This window comes from Salmo salar, chromosome ssa29 (genome assembly GCF_905237065.1).
Source record: "Salmo salar chromosome ssa29, Ssal_v3.1, whole genome shotgun sequence".
Lineage (NCBI taxonomy): Eukaryota > Metazoa > Chordata > Actinopteri > Salmoniformes > Salmonidae > Salmo > Salmo salar.
Genome location: NC_059470.1, coordinates 16,778,617 through 16,799,530, shown reverse-complemented (window position 1 = coordinate 16,799,530; position 20,914 = coordinate 16,778,617). Strand labels below are relative to the sequence as shown.

General features: G+C 42.3%; 1 protein-coding gene across 2 annotated transcripts in view; it reads left to right on the top strand.

Moving 5' to 3' along the window:
- cssa29h8orf34 (chromosome ssa29 C8orf34 homolog) overlaps nt 1-19,205 on the top strand; it is a 170,877-nt gene extending 151,672 nt beyond the window's left edge. For both annotated transcript variants that reach the window (XM_014181035.2, XM_014181034.2), the window contains exons 12-15: nt 9,264-9,853; nt 12,702-12,798; nt 15,998-16,036; nt 18,012-19,205. In XM_014181035.2, the coding sequence (XP_014036510.1) occupies nt 9,264-9,853; nt 12,702-12,798; nt 15,998-16,036; nt 18,012-18,019 (734 nt within the window). In that variant the 3' untranslated portion in view covers nt 18,020-19,205. The remainder of the gene's footprint in view (nt 1-9,263; nt 9,854-12,701; nt 12,799-15,997; nt 16,037-18,011) is intronic.
- Nucleotides 19,206-20,914: the final 1,709 nt, after the last annotated feature.

Sequence of the window (20,914 nt, the reverse complement as noted above, 5' to 3'; positions counted from 1 at the left end):
GGTCGTTACGGGTGGCTGCGACGTAGATGATTAATTTATTAACCAGATGAAAGTAGACCAAAGAGTGATGTCGCCATCCACAGTCAACCTAAGACATGTGTCACCCAATTGTTTGTTTCTGCACATTCCTCCTTTAAGCTGTGGTTATCTCTTCTGTGTCCCAAACTGTTTTTTTAAGTGTCTATATTCCCTTATTACTGTAGAGCACTACAGGCCCTGGTCAAAGTAGTGCACTATATAGGGAATAAAGTGCCATTTGGGATGCAGCCTCTGCTGCATGTACACCGCATACGTGTCTACATTCTAGGGTTATGTCAAGCATTTTGACCACACTTAGTGTAACTATTAATGTCACGCAGAGGCCCTCACAGCTGGTAAATATCTTCTGGGTCTTCTCAGACGTCAGCTCATCTGCTCATTGGTAGCCTGTTGTATGTATGGGTCTGTCTCCCTCACACAGGGTTTTCACTAGCAAAACAGAACCCTGTCTGGCACTTTGGGGAGACAGTGGGGAGGCCCTATGTTGGCAACATGCACACTTTGAGCTTTTGAAAATGCCACTGCTGTGTATCTCATAATTCAATAATGTGTCGGCTCGTTGGTAGCCTGTCGTATCTCTCTCCCTCACAGTCCCGCCAGGAGAATAATACACTGGCTGACTTTGGGACACGAGAGGCAACACGTTCACTTTGAGCAGCTAATAAAGGCTCTTAAAAATATCACTGTTGAGTGTCTCAATAATGAATCTCCACAGCGACAGACTATTGTCTCCCACACCCTCCCACTGATTGCACTGAGGTAGAGGTTTCTCTTAACCACAGATCTAAGATCTGATTACTCAACTCCCAATAGTCTCCTTAACCATTAAATGGCTAAAAAAAAGATCTGACCCTGTATAAGCAGTTAGGGGCAACTTCTCTACCTACTCCGCTGAACTAAATGCAGCGTCTTAGTGATTTCCCTCAGGGGCTAATATTCCTAACTTCTGCCTAAGTGAACATTTCACCGTCATCAATGAATGACTAAGTGAAAATGTAAGTGTAAGTCAGGATTTTCCCCCGAGTGTATAGAGATTTGTACACTGCCTGGCACTATGGGGCACTAGAGAAGTCCTTAAAGTCGTTGTGTTGACAACATGGCACACTTTGCACTCGTTCTTTATGAAACACCCTCAAGCCATCAGATGGCATTGATTTCTAGTTGTTTTACTTAAATTAGGCTGAGTTAGGCTGTATTGAATCAGAGGGCTCCCCACCAGGCAGTTGAAGGGAGACGTTGAACAACTTAATTCCCTGTCTTTCATGCCTCTATTAGCTGCTAATCTGTTCCATGTTTCAACCCACCGCCTCTCCTTTTATCTCCTCTCTCACCCCCAAATTATGTGGTCATGGTGCATTCCCCTTCTACTAGTCCGTTTTTGAAATAAAATTTGGTTAATCTACTTTATTTTGTAATCCCTGTGGATATAAGTAATAGGTTACTTTTTCCCACCAAAAGATCCCATTTGATTATTAGACATGTCTCAAGTAGAACTTTACTAGGGTTGCAAAATTCCGGTAACTTTTCCAAGATCCCCAGGTTTTTCCAGAAATACTGTTTGGAGAATTCCAATTGGTGAATTACCTCATTGCTTAATTCTCCTGATTACGGGAATCCTCCAACGAGGAGTTCTGGAAAACTTTTTTCTGAATTTTGGGAAAGTCATCAGAATTTTGCAACCCTAATCACTTTGATGATTGAAGTCTGTGCGTAATACTAGCTTTAGTCCTATGATATGGAATGTGAACAGTCAGAGCAGTTGGCTAATAAAACATGCCGTTTACCGACCTGGAACCGGTCTAGGCTTAGTCTGACTGCCAGCCTGTTTGTCTTATCATGCCAACTCCTTGTCGCTCCCTGTTCTGCCAAACAAAGGCAGCAATGGAGTAGTCTTGAACACACACAGATCTGGGATCAGTTTTAGGGTAATGCAATTCAGTTCATGATAATTCTCCTATCCGTTCTACCTCATTTATCTGTAATCATGTTGTTTAATGTTATTCAGGGAGTACATCTCATTCTGGCCGACAACATGCAGATTTTATCCAAACGAAAAGAGATGACTGATTCGTTAACGTGTGTGTGTGTGTGTGTGTGTGTGTGTGTGTGTGCGCGCCTGTGCGTGTACCCGCCAGCGTGCCTGCCTTTAAAGTTTCCATTTTGGAGAGGTTGCCGGAGTCAATAACGCATTGCATGTGATTTAAGAGTTGTAAGGGTGTTGCAATGCTGTGGTCCTGTACTCTATCACTAAATGCCTTCTCTTTCTGATCAAAGAGTTTATAATAGATTATATCTGCCTCCTCCCTCGCACCCGCCTTGTGCTAAGTGCATTTGAGTCCTGATGCCTCCAACCTTGATTGTCTTTTAAACAATTGTCATCACTTGTTTTAGTCTGGAGGCCAGGCATCAGCCCAGACTGTGGACACAGAACACAGTACTTGAACTACAGAGAGTTAATCAAGTTGGATACAGATAAATACATTCCTGACTTCTAGATTATGTCCCAAATGGCACCCCTTTCCCTTTATAGTGCACTACTTTTGACAAGGACTTTGCTGAAAAGTAGTGCATGATACAGGGAACAGTGTGCCATTTGGGAAGCAGTCTTAGATGTTTAATAAACGGGCTGTGAGAGCCATGTTTTAATTGGAGAGGACAGGAGGAGGAGTGGAAGGGGAACTATCTTCGTCACACTTACAGTAACAGCATGACTGCATCAACACCCAAATCATTTACGGTCAGGAAGAACGATTTTCCAAACCGACCGAAAGAATGCTTTTGTTTATCAAAACATCAGTAAGAAGCTCAAGATGATCATATCGGCTTTATGGGAACCGATTATTTATCAGCATATCCTGTTTAGTTGAATCAAACACCAACTATATTGGTCATGGTAGAATGGGTGCTGTGTGGGAGAGTATGACATTTCACGCCCTCATACCTATGACACTACTGCATTTTCTTCACTGGTAATAAACACTCGCATAACACTGACCAAAATATGTAATTATAAAAGCAGCTTCATGTACAGTTTCTCAACATTAGTAGTAGCTGTGTATTCATTTATCACTTGTTGTGTGCAGTTGGATATTCAAGTCGCTTCCTATAGGTATACATTTGGTGTTTCAGTAGATGTATCCTGTTTTCTCAAGTTACTAACCCAGATCTGACACTGTGATGAAATAGTATGGCAATGCATGAAGAACCCATGTACAGTGTCTTCAGAAAGTTTTCACACCCTTGACTTTTTCCATGTTTTGTTGTATTACAGCCTGAATTTAAAATTGATTAAATTGAGTTTTTTTGTCACTGGCTTACACACTATAGAGTACCACAGTATGAGTCATACTACCCATAAAAACTAGCAGTCAAAGAGGGAAATGGTTCCAATTTTTTTCCACAATTAATTTTTCCCATAGGGGATTTTAGAAACACTTAAAATAAGGGCTGTGTTTTGTGTAGGCTTATCCTGGTGTGACGTTTTGCTAACTCTGTAAATCTCTCGACGGCAGATAAAAAAATAAATACAAATCTACCTAAATTATTATACAAAATTCTTGCAACCAATAGAATGCTATGTATTTGGGGGTACAATCATCCCAGCTCTGCAGATTTTGCTGAGAAGAGACAGAATCATTAGATCATTTGTTTTGGTACCGTCCATATGTAACTTGTTTTTAGTCGCAGGTTCAGGTATAGCTGAAGAATTGCAACATTTACCTGGAGCTAACTCTACAAATAGCACTTCTTAGTCAATCGATCAATAATATAATACTTTTATCAAAATACGTATCTTTAATTTACAATCCGTAGAAACTATGAGAATAGAAAGGTTCAGAACATTTGTGAAACATCACAGCACAGTTGAAAAATATATGGCAAGTAGAAATCAGAACTGAATGGTGTTCGTAGATAGATGGGAGGGGTTGAGTGGAGCTGAAGGATGGGACTAAAAATAACATGATAACTCATGTAAAATATACAGTGTCCGTAAAATGTATATATGTTCAGAACTGGATGGTCTTTAGAGATACTGTAGATAGGAGGGGTTGAGGGTAGCTGAAGGATGGGATTAAAAACAAACGATAAATATTGTAAAATACACTGTGTCCTTAAAATGTACACTAACGTTCAAAAGTTTTGGGTCACTTAGAAATGTCCTTGTTTTTGAAAGAAGAGCAACAAAAAATTGTCCATTAAAATAACATCAAATTGATCAGAAATGCAGTGTTGTCACGCCCTGACCATAGAGAGCCCTCGGGGTTCTCTATGGTGGTTTAGGTCAGGGCGTGACTAGGGGATGTTCTAGTCTGTATTTTCTATGTTGGTATATTAGTATGGTTCCCAATTAGAAGCAGCTGTTTATCATTGTCTCTAATTGGGGATCATACTTAAGTTGTTCATTGTTCCCACCTGCTTTGTGGGATATTGTTCAGTTAGTGCCTATGTGCGCTCTGCACTTCACGTTCGTTGTATGTTTGTTGCTTTCTGTAGTTTCACATTGTATTAAAATATGTTGAATTCAACTCACGCTGCGCCTTGGTCCGTCCTTCCTGACGAACGTGACAAGTGTAGACATTGTTAATGTTGTAAATGACTATTGTAGCTGGAAACGGTTGATTTTTATGGAATATCTACTGTACATAGGCATACAGAGGCCCAATTATCAGCAACCATCACTCCTGTGTTCAATGGCATGTTGTGTTAGCTAATCCAAGTTTATCATTTTAAAAGACTAATTGATCATTTGAAAACCCTTTTGCAATTATGTTAGCACAGCTGAAAACTGTGGTGCTGATTAAATAAGCAATAAAACTGGCCTTTAGACTAGTTGAGTATCTGGAGCATCAGCATTGTGGGTTCGATTACAGGCTCAAAATGGCCAGAAACAAAGGACTTTCTTCTGAAACTCGTCAGTCTATTTGTCACGGCTCTCTACGAGAGATGGGTGTAGGAGTCAGGCGCAGGAGAGGAGTAGATGCAATCAAAAGTGTTTAATAAGTACATCCAAAACATACAGGCACAGGACCTGAATACACAGTCCAAAAACACCACTAGAAATAACAATCTAGGGAAAACACTTGAATGAAATAAACGAACAAAATAATGTCACCCAACATAAAAACAGGGAAACGAAAATAAACCCGAACGAAACAAAGCGGGTAGGGAGAAAATAAATACCCACACTAATTAACCTAAACAAGGAACAGGTGCACAATCAAAACAGACAAGACCAAACGAAAAAGAAAAAGATCGGTGGCAGCTAGTAGACCGGTGACGACGACCGCCGAGCACCACTCGAACAGGGAGAGGAGCCACCTTCGGTGGAAGTCGTGACACTATTCTTGTTGTGAGAAATGAAGGCTATTCCTTTCGAGAAAATGCCAAGAAACTGAAGATCTCGTACAACACTGTGTACTACTCCCTTCACAGAACAGTGCAAACTGGCTCTAACCAGAATAGAAAGAGGAGTGGGTGCAAAACTGAACAAGAGGACAAGTACATTAGAGTGTCTAGTTTGAGAAACAGATGCCTCACAAGTCCTCAACTGGCAGCTTCAATAAATAGTACCCGCAAAACACCAGTCTCAACGTCAACAGTGAAGAGGCGACTCCGTGATGCTGGCCTTCTGGCAGAGTTCCTCTGTTCAGCATCTGTTCTTTTGCCCATCTTAATCTTTTCTGTTTATTGGCCAGTCTGAGATATGGCTTTTTCTTTAAACCTCTGCCTAGAAGGCCAGCATTCCGGAGTCGCCTCTTTACTGTTGACGTTGAGACTGGTGTTTTGCGGGTACTGAACAGTTGATGTTGAGATGTGTCTGTTACTTGAACTCTGTGAAGCATTTATTTGGGCTGCAATTTCTGAGGCTGGTAACTCTAATGAACTTGTCCTCTGCAGCAGAGGTACCTCAGGGTCTTCCTTTCCTGTGGCGGTCGTCATGAGAGCCAGTTTCATCATAGCGCTTGATTGTTTTTGTGACTGCTCTTGAAGAAACGTTCAAAGTTCATGAAATGTTCCGCATTGACTGACCTTTATGTCTTAAAGTAATGATGGACTGTCATTTCTCTTTGCTTATTTGAGCTGTTCTTGCCATAATATGGACTTCGTCTTTTACCAAATAGGGCTATCTTATGTATAGCACCTCTACTGTACCTTGTCACAACACAACTGATTGGCTCAAATGCATTAAGAAGGAAATACATTCCACAAATTGACTTTTAACAAGGCACACCTGTTAATTGATATGCATTCCAGGTGACTACTCTTTCATGAAACTGGTTGAGAGAATGCCAAGAGTGTGCAAAGCTGTCATCAAAGCTGTCGTTATTAAAAATAAAAATAAATCCCAACCCTACCACCCATCCCCTGATTGGAGTAAACTAAACGACAACAATACTTCTACTGCTACTTACAGCTATTTTATCTCACATGTACAGTACATGTAGTTGAATAATTATACATACTGCACTGTATATTCCTAATTTCCTCTTTCTGCAAGTGCTGGATTTTCACATACAGTCCAATCAACTATTCATTCTGATCTTAACTCCAACCGTCCGATGTCGACAGATGAACCCATCTTTTTCAGTATAATACAATTTTGCTATTTCCCTTTGCAATACAACCCTCCATTTTACTGTGACGTCTTACAAGGGTCTTGAGCCTCCCTATTTGTAACATTTATAATGATATTGCCCTAAAAATAATGACTTTACCCAAAAGTATAATGATATTTCCCATTGACTGATCAAGGTTTTTCCGATCCCCTAACAACATAGTTTGCAGGTTCATCTGAACCCTGATATGGCATGACAACAATTCCTGGACCTGACTCCAAGAGTGAGCCACCGATGGACAGTACCAGAAAATATGTTCTATTGATTCTGTTTCCTCGTGACAGAGTCTGTGTAAGGCTGACTGTTCAATGCCCCATCTATTAAGCATTGTCTTTGTAGCAAGTATTTTATATAATAGATTCAATTAAAACGAATGGATTGATGTGTGAAACTGATAAATTTTTCGATGTACACTAATCATTTTTTTGCCATTTCAGGTTTTTAATGGGTGGCTAATAGAGAAATTCTTTAATTTCTTCTTTAAGTAATTGCCTTTTCCAATTATGTGGCAGAGCCACAATGAATTGGCTTCATTTAAAAAGGAGGATACTTTACAGGGATTGCCAATTCATCGAAAATGTGTGGTTTTAAGCCATAAAGCTTCCCATAATCTCAGGTGCTCATATATTCTCATTTCTACACACAGGTACATTATTCCCTATATATGCCCTATGTGCCCTGGTCAAAAGTATTGGCTATATAGGGAATAGGATGCCATTTGGGATACAGCCATGTTCTCCTATATTATATAGCTCTATTGGATCAGAGGTCAGCAGGTCTACAAACAGCCTATAACAGCATATGGGTTAAAACAACACAGGACTCAATGTTAGTGTATGGTGCACACACACACACACACACACACACACACACACACACACACACACACACACACACACACACACACACACACACACACACACACACACACACACACACACACACACACACACACAGTATCTGAGGTTAATTTAAAACAACAAAGAACACAATGTCAGCATGATGTACACACACACATACAGTAAGTGAACATATTGCCACGATGTAGTATCTCTGTCTGGTTTCAAGAGACTGTTACAATTACAACGAATTAACTATAGATCCAGCTATATAGTTATTAAATACACAGGGTGCCGGATGGACGCTATACAATACAAACATTTTAGAAGAGTTTTCAACAAACCTACAGACACACACTTCTTAAACGTTCAAACAAGCTTAAATCATATCTCCAATGCTGCTCAGTGCTCTTGTATAATATTAGTTGACCTACAGTATCATAGTAGTTTTGGAGTGTTTTGCAATATGTGGATCGACTGTAGCTAGTAATTTGCGATGAGTGAACATGTGTTTTGCATTTTTGAAGCGTGGAAAAATGAAATGTTGTTTATTTTGGAGAAGTCTCTGCTCATAAATGGTTGAAGTCAAGGTTATGAAGTACATGTAATGCTTCCACTACGTGTCATTTATTAAATGTCACAAATACACGGTTCTCTGAGAATGCTTAGGGAGTTAGGGTGCATCCCAAATGGCATAATATTCCCTACATAGTGCACTAATTTTGACCAGTGCCCATAGAGCTCTGGTAAAAGTAGGGAACTATAGGGAAAGGGGTGCCGTTTGGTACGAACTCTTCATGGTGAGTCATTCCTGAAAATATCCCTCTCGCATGATAACTCCCAGCTTGGATCGCTGAAAACCCAACAGCGTCAGAGCCTTAAAAAGGACAAAAACAGGGAGATGAGGAGCGGAGAGCAGGCTACCCCCAGATGTTCTCATTGGCAGTCCTATCCTATCCTCTGACAAACAAAACTGTTTTCGTAACTACCAATAAAGCAAACAAATATATTTTCAGAATTTTGGAATAACACTCTGTGTCCCAAATTGCACCCTGCTCCCTATGTAGTGCACTGCTTTTGACCAGAGCCCTAGTGCACTACATAGGAAATCGGATGCATTACATAGGAAATAGGAAATAGGGTACCATTACGTAGGAAATAGGGTGCCATTACATAGGAAATAGGGTACCCGTCCCAAATTGCACCCTGCTCCCTATGTAGTGCACTGCTTTTGACCAGAGCCCTATGGGCCCTGGTCAACTGTAGTGCACTACATAGGAAATAGGGTGCCATTTGGGACGAAATCTTCATGTTATCTGACATTCGTTTTTTAATGTCAATCCGGAATTTTTACTGAAGCAGGATTCACCACAATTTACAGAGTCAGTAAATATTGTTTTCAATGACCAATGAAAGGGGTTTTAAGACAAACATCATGAAAAGGAAAGGCAGCATTCCCACTCCCCTGTTATGAAGCCTGTGATATCTTCTGGGATGTTTTGTAATGTAAATAAGTCCATCCTGTGTTTTTAGTCCAGAAACACACATCAATGAAAATCAGAGCGTTGAGATGCTCTTTTTGAAAGATTTGAAAGATAAGCGTGTTTTCTCTGAACAGGGCACACCTTTGCCCTTTCTCTGTTTTATATAATAAGGCCCAGATATTTTGTTGACTGTGTCCCTTGGCCTTACCTTTATACAGTATGTTATTTGTCATGAATTAATTTAATTATCAAACATGTCTGTCTTTGTCTCTGTGCCCCTCCAGAGGTGGAGAAGGACCTGGCCAAACTGGCGGAGCAGGGGAAACTAGCCCAGCGGAGCCCCAACAGCCCCCACAGTAGTCTGCTCCTCACCCCTCTGTTCCACACCTCCCTCCCGGGGGGAACCCTCCCCAACACTCTACCCTTACCAGGCCAGACCTCCAGACCTCCCTCCAGACCCCAGTCCCCCGTCCTCAGCGCCCGCTCAGCCAAGCCCAGCTCCATAGGCTACCCCCTGGTCAGCCCAAAACTTAGCCCTCTGCTCACCCGGAAACCAACTTCTCTCACCATGACGACTGGTCACAGAACTCATTCTCCCAGCAACCCCGGCAGCAGAACTACAACTCCTAGAACCCCCAGCAGCAGGCCCATGACCCCCAACAGCCTGCTGACCTCCAGGTCGGCCATGACGGCCGTGACCCCAGGGGTTGGAGGTCACGGGGGTCATAAGGAGGTGACGTTCAGGAGGTCGAGGAGCAGACCGGTGACCCCCACCAGTCAGCCGACCCGACCCAGGCCCCTGCTCACCCCTCCTGGGCTGAGTACGACAGATAGTCTGGGCAAAGCCTCCAGCCTCAGGGCCTATCTGTCAGAGGTACCCATTCACACCGGGGGGAAGTTTCCTTAAAGCACCGATCTAGGATCAGCCTTTCAAAATCATATCCTAAACTATAAGAGGGATAAGTCAAAACTGACCTTCGTTTGTCATGCTACAGTAGGTCATTTTAGGATGAACCAGTGTGTAAAAGAACAGAAAAACCCAGGTTTAATTACCATAAACCTTGGGTCATGGAAGTGAAATTTACCCTTAATTTATTGTATTTCCTTGGGTAATGTAATGGGTTGTAGTAGGTTGGTATTAGAACATGAGAGCACGTGAGGGTGCATAGAACACACACACACACACACACAGAGACATCATGGGGGGTTTGGCATAGTGATGGGAGGTCCATACAGTAGGATGTCTACTCACTGTGGAAAAAATGTGTCTGGCTTTAAAGGGGAATATTTCAATGGGATTTTTTTGTCTCAAGTTCCTTTTCATGGTCTACTTCACAGCCACATTGTTAAATATGAGACCCCCTTTCTGAGGGCTTTATTAATCGCGGGCAGGAGTTTTGGATTCCTCTGTATTTTTTGGACAGTTGCTTGAGGTTGACGCCTACTGAGATGATCAAAAACACCAGCGAGCGGAGCGGAGTGACCTGATTCTGATTCACAAATGATTGGAGCCACCTGGACATGCGGGATGACTAGTGTCCACTGAAAGAGAGAGAGAGAGAGAGAGAAGAACAGAGAGCGCTATCAAATCAAAGTTTATTGCAGTAAAACGTCAAACTACACAAATAATTAAAATGTAGAAAGAGTACAAAAGAAACAAGAAATCAAGAACGAGGAATCCAATTAACAACCCAAATAGCATTGTAGCAGTAATCAAAATGCAATCTATACGTATGTACAGTATAGCCGGAGAATTTACACCAGATATACGAAGAATTATATGTATAACAGTAGATATATTAGAATGAACTATGTCGAGAATCCAGTATGTAAATAAATATGTGGTGTGTATAAACAGTGTAAGAATACATCGTGCAGTAGTAGAAATATTAGAATAAGCTATGTCGGGGATACAGTATTTAAATACACAGAGTGAAACAGGAAGTGTCCAGTGGTTCAATGTCTATATAACATGTGACAGCAGTGTTGGCTGTGAGTGTGTGTGTTTCTGTGAGTATGAGGTGTGTGTGTGTGTTTTGTGTGAGTGAGTGTGCGTCACCTGGTAGACAGCTAGTGATGGAGAGAGAGAAGTGGAGAGGGTCGAGAGACAGAGAGAGAGAGAGAGAGAGAGAGAGACAAACAGAGGCAGAAAGAGAGAGATAATCCTGGGCCTATTTATAAAACTGGATGTACAGAAAATAAGGGAGAGGAAGAGAGAGGGGAGCAGGAGAGAGGACAGGAAAGAATGGATGTACAAACCTGATTCTTCCTCTTCCTGTTGTAACTCTTCTTGAAACACTGCCTTTACGTCCCAAATGGCACCCTACTCCCTTTAATAGTGCACTACTTTTGATCAGGACTCTACAAGAGACGCTTGGAGGCGTCCTCTCTTTCTCCACCATCGAGACTAACTGACAGGCTGGCTTACTGACTGGCTAAATGACTGACTGACTGACTGACTGGCTGGCTGGCTGGCTGGCTGGCTGGCTGACCAGCTTACTGACTGGCTGGGAAACATCCATCACCTTTTAACACTGAAAAACTAGAACACATAAAACCCTTTAGACAGGAACAAAACTAGAACACATAAAAGCCATTAGAAGGGAACATGGGCAATTTATTTATTAAAGTTTGGCCCCGAGGACTTTACTCCAAGGTGGACTTGGTTTTAAAAGCTGTAGAACTAAAAATGAGGAACTCTTTGGTTTCTAGTTCACTAACAATTTCTCTGTAATTTTCCTTTTAGAGAGAGAGAGAGAGAGAGAGAGAGGAGATGGAACGAGAGAGCAAGAGCGACAGATGGAGATGGAACAAGAGAGAAAGAGAGCGAGGAGATGGAACGAGAGAGCGAGAGAGCGAGAGAGCGATAGATAGACTTTCTCTGTTTTCAACCGTCAAGACGTTTAGAAATACAATGTTTATATAAATGAGTGGTTTAAAAATGGCAGAATCTAAAGGCTCAGACACACCAATAGTTTGCCAGCCGAGAGTACTTAGTACCTCTGAACAGAGTGCCGGCAGTAATTTGCAAACCGAGTACGCACCGGTTTTACATGTAGAATCGACCTAAATGTCGTCAGCCAGACGTCTACAGTGGGTGGTCCGTAAAACACAGAGTGCTGAGCGATCGGCAGACGAACTCTAGATCCACATTCTGTGCGATGTGTGCAAGCCTTAATGTTGCTTACAGACTTCTAACAGCTGTATCAGATATATATTTTTCAGAAGAACATGTTTTTTTTATGGTTCACTCTAAACCTTGGCCCAGATCATGTTGTATGCCTACATTTGTAAATGTATAGCTATGTATGCAGCTTTCCATCATGATGATTCAATTATTTATCTCTCTAATTCCAAACAAGTTGTATGTATAGTATACATTGTTGTTATGCTATTACGGCCAGAGCTCATCACTATATGGAGCTCATCACACTTTGCTAAACTTAAAAACAACCTCTCAAAATGATTTGTAGGTAGTTTTTTTATACTCAATTAGACACCTGTTGTTTACCTACAGCATGAGTCAACCCTGTAATGTCTCCTCCCATCTCCTCTCCTCTCCTCCCATCTCCTCTCCTCCCATCCCATCTCCTCCCATCTCCTCTCCTCCCATCTCCTCTCCTCCCATCCCATCTCCTCCCATCTCCTCTCCTCCCATCTCCTCTCCTCCCATCTCCTCTCATCCCATCTCCTCTCCTCTCCTCCCATCTCCTCTACTATAGGATGAGTTCTACCAGCAGCTGCAGGCCATCAGACAGCCATGGCACGTTCCCAGTGACACAGAGAGTGACCTTCTGGAACCACCTGAGCAGGACAAGTGTGAGTAAGCGTGACTTACCTTATACTTTTCATCCACTCCCTCTCTTTCTCTGCTCTTTATCTCTTTCTGGCCCTGTCTCTCTCTCGTTCTCCCTTTATTGCTCTCTTTCTACCTCTGTCTCCATCTTTATCCCCACTGCTGTTTATTTCTCTCCCCACCTTTCTTTTTGTCTTTTCTCTCCCGTACTGACTCACAAGGGAGGTCATTGTTCCTCAGTGTTTCACAGTGTCAAACGTTTTCATGAAGTCAGTGGTATTCTACTGCCCCATAAGATAATCGATCGCGCTCTTCATGCCATTGGCCTCACACTGTCATTTCCTTACTTCAATTTATTTATGTCATCACTTCGATTTTCTGTGATTAATGTACAAAGTATGGCTTTCCATCGGCCTAAAAGAGGGGATTTATACCTTAATGTACGCTGATTAAGTTCAGTACAAGAAAATGAGATTTTAGTCATGAAACGACCCTTGCTACACAGGAGGCAGACATCTTGTGAAGTTTTAAAAGCTGAATATGTGATTTCTGGGTGGATAAGGTTGCTGATATCGTCTAAGATTACATCTCCGGCAGTCATTTAAGAGATTTATTCACATTAAGAGCTAGTCGATGGACATGAAGGACTCTCCGTTGCATCTCATGAATCTCATGAATCGTTATATAAGTCTGGCTTGGGTACGACGTAGCTCTCTCTCTGTCCTTTGAACATGACATCACTAGGTGTGCATCCCAAATGGCACCCTATTCCCTACAGGGTCCATAGGGCTCTGGGCAAAAGTAGTGCACTATATAGGGAATAGGGTGCCATTTGGGACGCCACCACCATCTTTGAACATGACATAATTAGAGCAGAAGCCCACCTTGATGGTCAGATAAATAAATCAGTTGAATGTAGTAATATGTCATAATTATTCCTATGTAATAAATAATAATATAATGTGGTCTCAATAGTCCTATCAAACCATCAAATGTACGTGCTCTTAACTTTTATGGTGAGAGTTGCGTATCGCCACATCCTCAGAGATGGCTTCAGATATTGTAGAAATGCGTCAATGAACACACACACACACACACACACACACACACACACACACACACACACAGTACACGTGCCTGACGTTGGCCTTGTAGTTAAGACCACCGCCCTCAGCACATATACGATTCCCCTGACTGTGTGGGCACGAATCCCAGCACCTACCGGCCCAACTCAGTGTCTCCCTTCTCTCTGTCTTCACTTTATTGCATACCGGTCTCTGTCATTGAAAAAACATACAGAAGGAGAGTGCATATCCACACATAGCCAACTTCCTCAGTGTGGGTGGATTATACCGCTACAGTGTAAGTACAGTTCATCGTACATAATTCTGTTCATGTTGAAGTCAATTAATTGAATTTATCTATCAAGCCAGATGGAACTAAATCTGTCATTTGGCCCTAATTCCTCTCTTTCCCAGAACAGTGACAGAAATGTTCTGCAAATAATGTATCACATAACGTGTCCCAAATGCCACCTTTTTCTCTATGAAGGATCCATAGGGCTCTTGTCAAAAGTAGTGCACTATATCGGGAATAGGGTGCCATTTGGTATTCACACACAGTTTTCTCGGTAAACAACAGGGCCTGGAATCATCTGCTTGTACTGAGACTGAAATGCAAGTGGGAATTGGAGTCAGAGGGCCAAAGGTTTTTATGGAACTCATGAAACAGAGACTATGTCCCAAATGGCACCCTATTCCCCATATGGTGCACCACTTTTGACCAGGGCCCTTAGAGCTCTGGTCAAATGTAACGCACTATATAGGGAAGAGGGTGCCATTTGGGATGCATCCAGGAATTCCAAGTCAAACCAAATATTGCGTTACGCAAAATGGCGGCAATCAAATGGAACTGTAAGACTACAAGACAGGTCTCCCTTGGGTATGGAGGGTTGTTGTGCCAAAAGGAACATAGCTGGTGAAGTGACCAAACGTATTTAGCTTATATACTCGGGCTATGGCAATGATGTGTTTAGAAAAGGATACGAGCCACACACTACTGGAGAGAGAGGGAGGGAGAGAGGTGGAGGAGGTGGAGAGGAGAGAGAGATGGTTGAGAGCAAGAGAGGTGGAGGAGGAGAGGGGAGAGAGAGATGGTTGAGAGGGAGAGAGAGGAGGAGGTGGAGAGGAGACAGAGATGGTTGAGAGGGAGAGAGGTGGAGGAGGAGAGGGGAGAGAGAGATGGTTGAGAGGGAGAGAGGTGGAGGAGGTGGAGAGGGGAGAGAGATGGTTGAGAGCGAGAGAGGTGGAGGAGGAGAGGGGAGAGAGATGGAGAAGAGCGGGAGCAAGAGAAAGAAAGAGATGCCCAGCTGCAAGACATGAGAGAGGGCTCATGGGGTGCGATGGCTGCTGACTGACTCAGTAAGTGTGTGTGCGTGCGTCTGTGTTTACATTTGTGCGTACGTGTGCCTGTGTGCGTTTGTGTGTGTGTGTCATTAGATGTATGCTTCTTAGCTCATTGGCACAGTGACACCCCCCCCCCCCTTCCCAGCCCCCCTCCCCTCATCTCTGCTGCCATGCCAGTGCCTTGGTTCGTGTGTCTGAGCTGGCGCCAAGTCTATGGCACAGAGCTACATAATAAAGAAAAAAAAGCCATCCATAGCTATTTCCTGTTATTCTAGAGACTTCCACAATGGGGTAACCGCAGCGACCTCAATGAGATGAAAGTAGTGTGTAGTCAATGGAGTAGTCAGTCCCCCTCCTGTCCCCTTCTCTTCCCAACCACCCTGTGGCTCATGTCTCAGACTAACTACCCAATTTATTAAACTTAAAGGAAAACTCCACTCCAAAACTATCTTTTGGTATTTTTTTCATTAGTCCACTGCTGACATGCAACACATTTTGGGACTACATCAACAGTGGCCTAATAAAAAAGTAAAAAAATGTTTTTGCTTTAACTTGATGAATTAACATGGTAATGTGTGTAATATGGTGATGTGTCTCTGTAATGATGGTTCGTATGTACTGTAGGTTGTTTGATGGGTGCTGATAGTGTTGTTTTCGTATGATATTGGCAGCAACCCTTGAGGAGGGTTGTGGTTCGAGTCCCAGCTGGAATACCCCTGAAATGGCTACAATATGTTACCATGTTGGATGGGATGTCAGTCAGAGTCCCAATTATGTGGACTAATTGGTGTTATTGTCTGTTCTGATGTATTCACAGGTGGGGTACGAGATGCCAATAAGAGCTCAGTGTTCTCAGGTGAGCGTCTAAACCCAAAGGTACCTGTCTGTCACAATCAATCACAATCACACCAATAAGATAACCCAATCAACTATAGTCATAATCAACAATCATCTCTCTGTCATATTCCTATTTTTAAAATCATGTTATTCACGCTTTACTCTTAAAACGGTTTCATATTTAAGCAAAATACGGTAAAATATGGCTTTCACAATAACATCATAAAAACGTGGTCTGCCAGCCCACTGGGCACAGATGTCAATCCAACATCTATTCCACATTGGTTCAACATAATTTCATTGAAATGACGTGAGAACAACGTTGATTCAACCAGTGTGTGCCCAGCAGGAGACTACCAAAAGGCGTTATACAGTACCAGGTAGCATGGACGTGATTACAGTATATGGATTTTATTATGATTATATGGTTATATGGATGAAAAAGCCATCCAATAAGACTGGAAATCAACCAGTCTGTCATATACAGTACACGTTTTGAAAACTGGAACATATTTCAACATATTTCAACAACCTAGTCTGGCAAAGGTGTTATACCAAGTAGCAGTCACGGATTATAGAAATACGTATTATATTCTGCTATATCATTGTGATATTAGGATATATTATTATATGGATCAAAAAGCTATCCAATAACACCGTAATATCAGCCGGTCTGTTTCTTATTAGTAGTGTCTGAAGCCACCGCGTTGGGTTGAGACGGCTCCTTTATCCCATTAGAGACGAAAGGCGACTTTATTTGATGGAACCTCCATGTCTGTCTGTCAATGACCTCACTCAGAGTCCCCGGCAACCACTGCAGTGTATGTTGCCCCGGCAACTACCAATAGGTGACTCAGAAGCCTCCGTTTTCCTTTATAGACCCACCAATTACTCCTTAGATTGGAAGACGTACCGGCTCTGCAACGCGATTGGTGGACATCAGCCATTTTGGAGAGAGGGCGAGAGTGACAGAGAAGGCGAAAGGCACCTCTTATACTCAGTTCCATTAAGTCAGTATTGGGTGCATAGGGAACAGTGTTTACAGGGTTTAAAATCACTGCAGACAGACAGCGTCAAGTCTTTAGAGAGGGTTTGGGCAGAGGGAAAGAGTGTGTCCCAAATGGCACCCTATTCCCTATATAGTTCACTACCTTTGACCAGCGCCTGGGTGCCATTTGGGATGCAGACAGTGAGTGTCTGGTTGGTTTAGACGAGGTTCTCTGCGGTTCTGCCTTCTTGTGGCGCTAGCTGCTCGACAAGTTCTGCCCACAGTTCCCAGAGTCAGAGAGAGAGAGAGGAAGGGAGGGAGAGAGAGAGCGTGTGACAGTCTGGAGAGAGAAAGAGCCAGGGACAGAGAGTGAGAGAGATAGATGGAGAAAGAGAGCGGCAGGTTGGAGAGAGAGGGATACATAGAGAGGGAGGGAAAAAAATATATATAGAGAGAGAGAGAGCCTGCAGAGAGGTGTTAGAGAGGCCCTGGTCAGGCCGACGCTTTGGCTATGTGACACACCATGAGCTAACAATGCTGCCACAGTAACTATAGTAACAACCAACCCAAACCCCAACTCTGGGTGTTGAAGTCACCATGCACTATCATTCATCTCCCATATGCTGTGTCCCAGATGGCACCCCGTTCCCTATATAGTGCACTTCTTTTGACCAGGGCCTATAGGGCTCTGGTAAGAAATTGTTCACTATATAGGGAATAGGGTGCCATTTGGGATGCAGACCCAGAACTCAGAGCCCTCTGGAACCATCTCTCTCGGTCCCCAAACAACCAACCAGGCCTCATTCTCATTTTCCAACTCATGTTTATCTTTGACATGTTCAAATATTAAAGTCTGTTTTATTGTAATTGCTCAGGCTATTATTTCTTATTAGCGGTTGGTTGTTGAATTGTGTCTGAATCTTGGTTTCTAAGGAGACTGATGTTTTCGTCTTTGTGTGTGTGTGCGTGTGCGTGTGTGCGTGCGTGTGTGTGTGTGTTTTCACAGGCCTATAGTGATGAAGACCAGAGAGAGAAACATTGATCCAATCAAATAATTATGCAAACCACTGGGCATTTTCAATATTGTGTACAGAGACCATTATTTTTTATAATTCACTCAGTGAGGAATATAAAAAAAGATTGTATACTTTTTCCACAGAGGTTGATATTTCTGAGACCACGTAGCGCCAAGATGTGTGAACTATTGTCGAAAATAGGACGACTTTAGAGTATTGACTATGAAATATAACTGAATATTTCTTTGTGCTTGCTATTTTAGCATGCTTACGTCTTTTGGGGAGTTGAAAGAAAAAAAAGCATTTTGTTGTTTAACAAACTTTTTTCTTGAAGCTAGAAGCATACTTTGAGACTGTAGCACATGTACTGTACTGTATAGAACCAATCTCTGGATAGGCACTTAAGGGCTGGTTTTTAAAGTGGAATGGCTTTCAAGGGAATAATATAATGGTGCAGATATTCACCTTGAATTGAAGATTATTTTTCCCCACACTACATTCTGTAGCCTGATCCCAGATCTGTTTTTATTTTATACCTAAAGTTCCATTGTTTTAAAAAAACAGTAGCTGGTATGCAGGCTTTGGTACAGATACTCACCTTGATTTCAAAAGGATATTCTTCCTTATTTTACACAACATTTTGTTCATTCTAAATTATGTTCATTCAAAATTTTGTTCATTCTAAATTTTGTTCATTCTAAATTCTGTTCATTCTAAATTCTGTTCATTCTAAATTTTGTTCATTCTAAATTCTGTTCATTCTAAATTCTGTTCATTCTAAATTCTGTTAATAACTTGAAGAGTGTTTCTTCATCACACCATGGGTCTGTTCAGGAGACTGTGACTTTAGAACTTGCCCCTGGTAAGGGTTGCTGAATTAAGGTCACTTTCCCAAAATGCCCAGGTTTCCCAGAATTCACAGTTATAAGATTCTCGGAATCTGGAGAGAATAAGCAGGAAGTCTGGAATCCCGATTCCTCCTACCGGGATTTCTCGGGAAAACCTAGACATTTTGGGAAAGTTAACAATCCTGGTCTACACTGTTATGTTGATCTACGACTGTTCCTTTTGTAGCTAGGAGTTTTGTTATACTTCTGTTGACATGCAAATACTTACAAAATGGATGAAAAGATTGTTTCTTTTTTATTCACTGACTGAACCATTGAATAAAAACCTGGAAGTGATTGATGCCAAGTTCTTACATAATTAAACTTATCATAACACATTGGATGTGTCCCAAATGGCGCTCTGTTCCCTATATAGTGTGCACTATGGGCACTGGTCAAAAGTACAGTAGAGCACTATAAAGGAAATGGGGTGCAATTTGGGATGCACACATCATCAATTATTGCTCTACCATTTTTCCATCCAAACCAGACAGACCTGGGTTTAAATACTATTTGAAATAATTTACTTTATCTGTGCTTGATTGAACTTCCCTGTTGCAATGGAACCAATAGAAAAGTCCTGGCACTCCAGGCAGGCTAAAGCAAACGCTCAAAGTATTTGACAGATTTCTAATAGTTATTCAACCCAGGTCTGCAACCAGATGATCTTTGTAGGTTGTGTGTCTTGTGCTTTAAACACTAGCTGTGGTGATGAGCAGAAATGATCCCCACTGACCACAGTTACGTTTCTAACAGTCCTCTGTTTGCCTGGGCGTGTGGAAATTAAACTGTGGCTGTCTGCGGGTTGTGTGTGTGTGTTCATGTGTGTGTGTTTTCCTGGGCGTGTGGAAGTTAAACTGTGTGTGTGTGTGTGTGTGTGTGTGTGTGTGTGTGTGTGTGTGTGTGTGTGTGTGTGTGTGTGTGTGTGTGTGTGTGTGTGTGTTTGCCTGGTAGTGTGGAAGTTAAGCTGTAGCTGTCTGAGCGTTGCAGAGGAGACATAAGTGCAGATTCAGTTTTCCATGCGCAAAGGCTCACACAGACACATACAGTATGTAACCACGTGTACACACACAAACACACACATGCACCTGACACACACACCCCTCCCCACGTACACCCACCACAGACATTATGCTGGTTTGAGTGTGAGAAGACACCCTGCTCCGGCACCGTATGGACGCCTTGTTCAAACGTGCGCCTGCCATGTCTCACCAAGCGCTGCCTGTTTCAACTACCTCCATCCCTCCCACCCTCCAAAACGGGATGTGGTCTAAAGAAAGCCTCTCAGCCCCAGACTTGTGTCCCAATGGCACCCTATTCCCTATGTAGTGCACTGCTTTTGACCTGGCTAGTCAAAAGTTGTGCACTACATAGGAAGTAGGGTGTCAGTTGGGACGTGGCCTGAGGGTTGTTCCTGTACAGGGATGCGTCAGGATTACCATCAGCATTCTCCCTCCCATGCTAACGCAGACATATAATAAAGCATGGTATGCAGACTATAGCCATCCAAGGTATTTCCACAGAACGTTTATTCACGTTTAGTGGGGCAAGTTTATTCAGTGGAAAGGGATGTGGTTTTTCAAAAGGATCCTTGCCACAAAAGATGTGTATGAGTGTGTTGATTTGGCCTAATCAAGTCTCAAGGGCGTGTTGATTTGGGTGTAATTAGCACCATTGTACATGTAGCTTTCAGCAACGTTCGTCTTCCCTCATGTGTGAAATTAGATCATCTTTTTTTATATTTCTTTATTAAAGACTTTTTTCTGCATCCCAAATGGCACCCTATATCCTATATTGTGCACTACTTTCGACCATATCCCTATGGGTCCTGATCAAAAGTAGTGCACTAAATAGGGAATAGGGTGCCATTTTGGATACTCTTTGTTTGATGGAAAACTATGTTGTTTGATTGCCATCTGTTATGTTTTATTTCACAGATAGATGATTATTTGCCAGTAACGCTTGGTTCATTTTTAGTATCAATATTTTCTCTGACTACATGTGTC